The sequence below is a fragment of the Macaca mulatta genome, chromosome 12 (genome assembly GCF_049350105.2).
Source record: "Macaca mulatta isolate MMU2019108-1 chromosome 12, T2T-MMU8v2.0, whole genome shotgun sequence".
Taxonomy (NCBI): domain Eukaryota; kingdom Metazoa; phylum Chordata; class Mammalia; order Primates; family Cercopithecidae; genus Macaca; species Macaca mulatta.
The window spans coordinates 113025431-113032468 of NC_133417.1; the positions used below are offsets into that span (position 1 = coordinate 113025431).

At 55.7% G+C, this 7038-nt stretch overlaps 1 protein-coding gene across 1 annotated transcript; it reads right to left on the minus strand.

Annotated features, from left to right (window-relative positions):
• Nucleotides 1-2153: 2153 nt before the first annotated feature.
• On the minus strand, nucleotides 2154-5588 carry FZD5 (frizzled class receptor 5). The gene is made up of 2 exons (XM_015110810.3): nucleotides 4880-5588; nucleotides 2154-4610 (listed from the first exon to the last, which is right to left on the minus strand). Exon 2 carries the CDS (start codon nucleotides 4351-4353, stop codon nucleotides 2596-2598), a length of 1758 nt encoding a protein of 585 aa, XP_014966296.1. The 5' UTR covers nucleotides 4354-4610; nucleotides 4880-5588; the 3' UTR covers nucleotides 2154-2595.
• Nucleotides 5589-7038: the final 1450 nt, after the last annotated feature.

The window sequence follows — 7038 nt, forward strand, 5'->3', positions numbered from 1 at the left end:
GGGGTGGCTGATATCAGTAAGACTTAGGGAAGCAGGTGGGCTTTTATCTTTGTCTCTCTTAGGGGATGAGGGAAGAGAGGGACAGCAGAGGTGAGAACAGAGACAAAGAAGTGCCTCTGAAAGTTGGTCTGGAATTAGACCCCAAAGATCCCGACTAATATTGCCCCCCCTTGAGCTTAGCATCCTTTTGTTTTAACTGGCTTATTTTTAAAGTAAATTAGTTGTTCAGCATGTTGCTAAAATGAAAAAAAAAAAAAACAAATTCTAAAAATGAATTAAATCACTTTCATCCACTGCATCCCACAACTTTTGGATACACTGTGCATCATTTCTAGATTTCTCCACAAAGAAGGAGGGACAACTCAAATTAGGCACAATGACTGAAGGCAGCAGAGCAGTCTGTGTACTTTCTGGGAAGACATACGAAATGAGGGAAAAGGTCAAGGTGATCAGAAAAGGTTCTCTCATTTGAAAAACAGGAGAGGAATTGGCACTCAGTCAAGGGATCTATTTCAAGATTCTAGGAAGAGGCTTCTTCCTAGAAGAATAGAGGAATAAAATAGGCACAAAGTTCTGTAGCTATTTGTATGAAGTTTTGTAGAATCCACTTAAATTTTAATTTTAATTCAGAGGATGAGTTGGGTAAGAGCAGTGCATTCTGATAAATGTGAAGTTTTTGAGAGTCCTTAAAACTTTAATACTAGGTTTCTTCCCACTAGTGAAGTGTTTAAATTCCCTCTGGGAACTATGCATTTGTCTATTTAACATCCATGAAATAAAAATGGACCTAGGCTTATATTTTACTTTTCCAGCTTTGGTATAAGTGAATTACAAATGCCTAGACTCCAGTTGTTTTCCTAGACAGGACTTTCTCAAATGTTAATTGCTCTGGTCATTTTAGCTTCCTAAATTTAGTCCCCAATCCTGGTCATTGGTATTTTGCTGGCTGAGGCACTGTCACCCCCTTCCCCAGTAATGGCCCCACACTCTTCATGAATGAATGCTTAAACAGATTAGGAAAGCAAACAGAATTTTCTAATAGCAAAGAAACCTCTGTGTGTGTGTGTGTTCATCAATATAGGCTTTCATAATGAATGAAGGAATAGTTAAACAGATTAGTAAAGCAAACCAAATTCTCTAATTGCAATGTGTATGTGTATGTGTGTGTGTGTGTGTGTGATCAATATACAGGCTTTATCAGAAGAGGAAGAAAACTATAGAGGTAGCACTACATTGATCTATATTTTAAAAGGTTGTGCAAGCATGTTGTGGGTCTCTTTTGTTTTCAGAGACGGCAGAGAGCAACGTCTTGCTGCTTTTGGAATATCTGGCTATAAACTAGTCCAAAGTCCAGGGACACTTATTTTCCCTTATTTGGGCCAATGTTTGTTCACAGGTAGCCAGCCTCCTTCCCCCAGTTCAAGCACTTCATTCAAGGGTGGGTGTGGTTTCTAATCACAGCTCTCCAGGAGAGGAGGAATAAGAAAAGCAAAAAGGCTGTTTAACATGATAAAGGGGGAGGGGTGGGGGGTGCAGCAAATAAGTGTTGGAAATTTACTTTAATTATTGGAAGTATATCCATTTTAGTCCTTACATTTAAAAAGGAGCCCCCGTTAGCAAGTATCGCTAAGTATTGTCCAGAGGGAGTGGGTTTATACTTTTACCAAAATTATAACACAAGTTCCTTTAAAAAAAAAAAAAAAAAAAAAGCGATCACTGAAGCCTAAGAACCAGCCACTACCTCTCAGGCACAAGGCTGCCATCTCACCAGCCTAAAATTCAAGCTCCACCAGTCACCATCGCTTAGGTTCTCACTATTGCAAGTATTTATGCCAGATCCTCTATAATGCTACCTCTAACTTATTCAAGACACAACGATGGTGCTGTTAGGAGTGAGAATTATTACAAGCACTACAGAAAAGAAACTGAACCTCCCTCTATAAACAAAGCCAAGCATGAACACAAAATCGCTAAGCACTCCCTAAGCTTGTCACTTTGGAGAGGCCCTGAGCACATTATGCTCCCCTCCTAGGTATGACCTGGGGCTATAAACTGCAGCTCACCTTAAATAATCACGGATACTTTAAGCAGTAGAAGGAGGAGCTGGCTGAAAAAGCACACCCAACAACTTCCCAGTCACAGCAACCGAAACGTTCACTGTTCACATTTTTTTTTAAAGACACACATATAGGAAATATATTTTCCCAATTGAGACCACACAGTTCAAAGAAACCTGAACCAAGTGGAACTTCATTACAACGCCAACCTTAGGATTGTAAAGCCCCCAAAGCAAAGGTAAATTTTGTTGCCAAAATGCAACAAAGTTACAAATTAAGAAAAACACATATAAATTAAAAAGAGGGTTCCCATAAAGAAGGCAGTAAGAAACGCAAAATAGAATACACGTGAGCTGGGCCTCTTGGAGAAGACCTGGGACAGGTTCTTCCTCGAAAATGCCCCTCTTCCCTCTCTCCAAGTCGCCGCGGGAGGGGGCAACAGCACCATGAAGGTAAACGGAAGTGACCTTGGCAAAACTACCAAACAAAACGCCCCCCTCCCGTCAGCTCTTCGGCCGGGTCCCTCGGCGGCAGCCTCCTACACGTGCGACAGGGACACCTGCTTGTGGTAGGTGGCGGCGGGGCCCGGCGGCCCGGTCCTGCCTGTGAGAGCGGCGCTCGCCTCGGGGTAGTCCCCAGCGGCCATGGCGCCCCCGCTCTTGTGGCCGCGCCGCGGGCGGCAACAGCAGCGGCTGGTGAAACGCCGCCACGACTCCACCGTCTTGCCCGACCAGATCCAGACGCCCGACGTGATGCCCACCACCAGGCACATGAAGTACTTGAGCATGAGCACCCAGTACTCGGGCTTGGCGCGCGGCTGGCCGGCGTCGGGGCCCGGGCAGGCGCAGGTGAGCGCCGCCTCCCAGCTCTCGCGGTAGTGCTGCTCGTACAGGTAGCAGGCCACCACGATGCTGGCGGGCACCGTGTAGAGCAGCGTGAAGATGCCGATGCGGATCATGAGCTTCTCCAGCTTGTCCGTCTTGGTGCCGCCCTGCTTGATGACGCTGCGGATGCGGAAGAGCGACACGAAGCCCGCCAGCAGGAAGAGCGTGCCCACCAGCAGGTAGAGCACCAGAGGGCCCAGCACGAAGCCGCGCAGCGAGTTCAGGTTCTGGTTGCCCACATAGCAGATGCCGGCCACCGGGTCCCCATCCACGGAGCTCAGCGCCAGTGCCGTGATGGACTTGACGCTGGGGATGAGCCACGCAGCCAGGTGGAAGTACTGCGCGTAGCCCGCGATGGCCTCGTTGCCCCACTTCATGCCGGCGGCCAGGAACCAGGTGAGCGACAGGATGACCCACCAGATGGAGCTGGCCATGCCGAAGAAGTAGACCAGGAGGAAGACAATGGTGCACAGCGCAGGGCCCGTGGTCTCGTAGTGGATGTGGTTGTGCTCGCGGCTGCAGGCCACGCTGGCATGGCCCACGACCAGGCGCACTAGGAAGCCCAGCGACACGCACAGGTAGCAGGCTGACAGGAAGATGATGGGGCGCTCAGGATAGCGGAAGCGTTCCATGTCGATGAGGAAGGTGGCCACCGTGGTGGATGTGGAGATGAAGCACAGGACCGACCACAGGCCGATCCAGAAGGTGGCGAACGTGCGCTCGTCGGCACTGAAGGACGGCTGGTAGCAGGGTACCGCGCAGTTGGGCACCTGGCCCGTCCGCACCTTGTTGTAGAGGGGGTGTGACTCCTTCAGGATGGGCACGAAGGGCTCGCGACACTTGCACACGGATGGGCCCCCAGCGGGGCATTCGCCCCCAGAGGCCGGCGCCCCTGGCGGGCCTGGAAGGGTGGGCTTGGCTGGGAAAGGCCTGGGGGGCGCCGTGGTGGCCTCGCTGCGGTTGTAATCCATGCAGAGGACCTCGGCGTCGCGGCCCAGCACCGGGAGGCGGTCGCAGCTCATGCGCTCGGGCCAGGCGAAGCCGTACTGGCGCATCAGCGGCGAGCAGCCGGCCTTGGCGCGCTCGCACACCGAGCGGCAGGGCGGCAGCGGCTTGTGGTAGTCAGGCAGACAGATGGGCGTGTACATGGAGCATAGGAAGAAGCGCAGGTCCGGCGAGCATTGGATCTCCACCAGCGGCCAGAACTGGTGCACCTCCAGGCCCGCCTCGTCCTGCGTGTCGTGGTTGAACTGGTTGGGCATGTGCGTCAGGTTGTAGCCGATGCCGCGGCACATAGGCACCGTGATTTCCTGGCACACCGGGGCCTTGGACGCGGCGGCCGCCCGGCCCACCAGCTGCGCCAGGAGCAGCAGCAGCAGCGAGGGCGGCGCGGACGGGTCAGGTCGAGCCATCGCCCCCTCCCTCCCCTCGCCTCCAGCGGCCCGCGAGGGACCGACACAGGCAGAGGAATCCGGGCCGGGGCTTCTCCCTCCGGCGTCTCGTGTGTTGCACCGGGGCTGGCAACCTGTTGGTTGCTTTTTCCTTTAAAAAAAAATTCGTCCAAAGATAAACTGCTTCGGGAAGACGCTGCCTCCGCTGGCAGCGCTCCGCTTCTCGCCGGATAGGGCTGAGGAGAGACGGTGAGGGCTCGGATCCCAGGGAAAGGACTCTTTAAAAAAGAAGGGGGAGAAGAAAGATTGCAACCACTCCCTGTTGGAGGGGCGTCAACGGTTCGGTCCCCGCGAGCGGTCTCCAAATCTCTAAGTTAACCCCTTTCCTTTCCTCCCCGCTCCGCCTCCTGGAACCAAACTACTGACTCCCCCACCCTTTCTTTCCAAGCTGGGCCCTCCAGGCAGTGCCCGGAGACCAGAACCCTCAGCTTCCCGGAAAAGGGCACAGGAACCGGGAGAAGAACAGAGAGAAATGGAAGGCTCTCACCTCCACGGATCCCGCCGAGAGAAGCAGACAGTCCACAGCCAGCCTGGGTCCTCCGTCCCTGGGTCACTCCGCTGAGAAGCGCGAATCAGAGCCGGGCTGGCGCCGGGAAAGTTTAGCGACAGGCTGGGTACCCGTGGCAGCGGCACATGGCAGCAGGTGGGGGCGACTCAGAGAGGGGGGCGCCCCCAGAACAGACGCGGCGCAGGCCAGTCACTCGCCCTCTCCTCCTCGGGGGCCCACCGCATGATCCAGACGGAGCCGGGCAGGGGCAGGCCGTGCGGTCTCCCCGGGGCCGGGAGCCGGACGGAGGGCGAGCGCGCCTGGCAGCACCTGGGCGGAAGGAAGGCGGGAGGCGGGAGCCGTGGGACCCCTCTGTCTCACAGCACCGCGAGCAGCCGGCGCTGGCCGGGCCGGGACTGCATGGTGCGCGCCGGCCGCCGCGTCCCGCCCGCCGCTCGCCTCCTCCCCTGCAGGGGGCTCCGCGCTCCAGTGGACTCCTGGGGGCGGTGGCGACGCTCTCGGGACGTGCCCTGCTCGGCTCCTCCCCCGCGCTCTCGCACCCTTTCGCCCACCTCCGGCGAGCACGGAACCGCGCGCGGCGGCGACCACAGAGGACTCACGGCCGCAGGCTGGCTGCCCTCTCCCGCCCCGCCCGGGTCACCTGCTTCTAATGCCCGCCGGGAGGCCCCGCCCCGGCCCCGCCCCCTCAGGCCCGGGCGCGGTTGGTGGGCCGCCTAGCCACGCTCTCCTCGCGTCCCCGCCCACTGCCCCGCGGGCTCGGCCTTTCCCCCGGCGCCCTCTGGCCCCGCCCGGAGCGGGCAGCCAAGGAGCGCTGACCAATCGCAGACCGGGAGGCGATGGAGGCGGGGCGAATGCTAATCATGCCGCTCTGGGAACCCGGGCGGGAAGCCCTCGCCAGAAGTCCCTCCGGAGTTCTCTGCCGGCGCCCTGGGTGCAAGACTCGCTCCTGTAACGTCCTGGCTTACGCACCTTTGCTCCCAGGGCCCCTGCCCTTTCTGTCTGCAGCTAAGCGTCCTTACAGAGTTCAGTGCTTCTTTGAAAGAATTGCTCAAGGAATCATTCTTAGGCGTGGCTGTCTCCCTTCTGCACTGTCTTGGAACTGTGTGAAAGAAGAGAGAATACTTACTGAGCCTTTTACTGTGTGCCTAACAAAGTGTTAATCGTTTATATCCTTTTTTTTGAGACGGAGTTGCTCTGTCGCCCAGGCTGGAGTGCAGTGTCGCGATCTCGGCTTACTGCAACCTCCGCCTCCCGGGTTCAAGCGATTCTCCTGCCTCAGCCTCCCGAGTATCTGGGATTACAGGCGCGCGTCACCACGCCTGGCTAGTTTTTGTATTTTTAGTAGAGAAGGGGTTTCATCATGTTAGGCTGTCTCTCGAACTCCTGACCTCGTGATCCGCCCGCCTCGGCCTCCCAAAGTGCTGGGATTACAGGCCTGAGCCACCGCGCCCGGCCCGTTTACATCTTGAGACAAGATCTCACTCCTTACAACAATTCTGCGGCAGGTATTCCCTACAGGTGAAGAAACCGAGACAGACTTGGCCAAGGCAACCGAGCTAGTCGTAGTTCCCGCAAGAAAGGGCGACCTCGGCAAGCAAGTTCACCTCCGTATTCCGATCGCCTGCCATTCGCCGCCCAAATGGCAACCCTGGGATTCGAACCCACGTAGTCGGGCAGCGGCATTCACCATCGTAGCCACCCCTCCCCCCATACTATCGCAGCCTCTCTGGCTTCGACCTTTACTTTTGCATCTCTTAACAAACTCTTGTTGTGACAAGAAAGTGGATTTCTTTCTGCCTTTAGAAGACCCAGAAAGATGTGAGTCCTTTATTAGTCGTGGTTTATAATCCCAGGCAGTTCCGAAGTCGCCCGCAGAGAGAAGCGATACCAACCCAGGGCTCTGTGCTGGGCACGGCGCCCGCCTCCCCGTCCCCTCCAGTCCCCGGCTGCCTGCTGCTAAGCCGCGCACTCGCGCGCCGTGGGGGGTCGGAGGGCGCACGGATGGCGGGGACATGGCGGCGCTCTTCAGTTGCGCAATTATGCTACAAGTTTTAAGTGTCCTAAAAATGCCTCTTTTCTATGTATTGTAATTAGATTGGAAGACTGAGGTATTTAGCATTCTTGAAATACATTCACAC

Bases quoted from the DNA above. Each gene is read 5' to 3' on its own strand.
- FZD5 (XM_015110810.3), bottom strand. From the start codon at position 4,353: ATGGCTCGACCTGACCCGTCCGCGCCGCCCTCGCTGCTGCTGCTGCTC.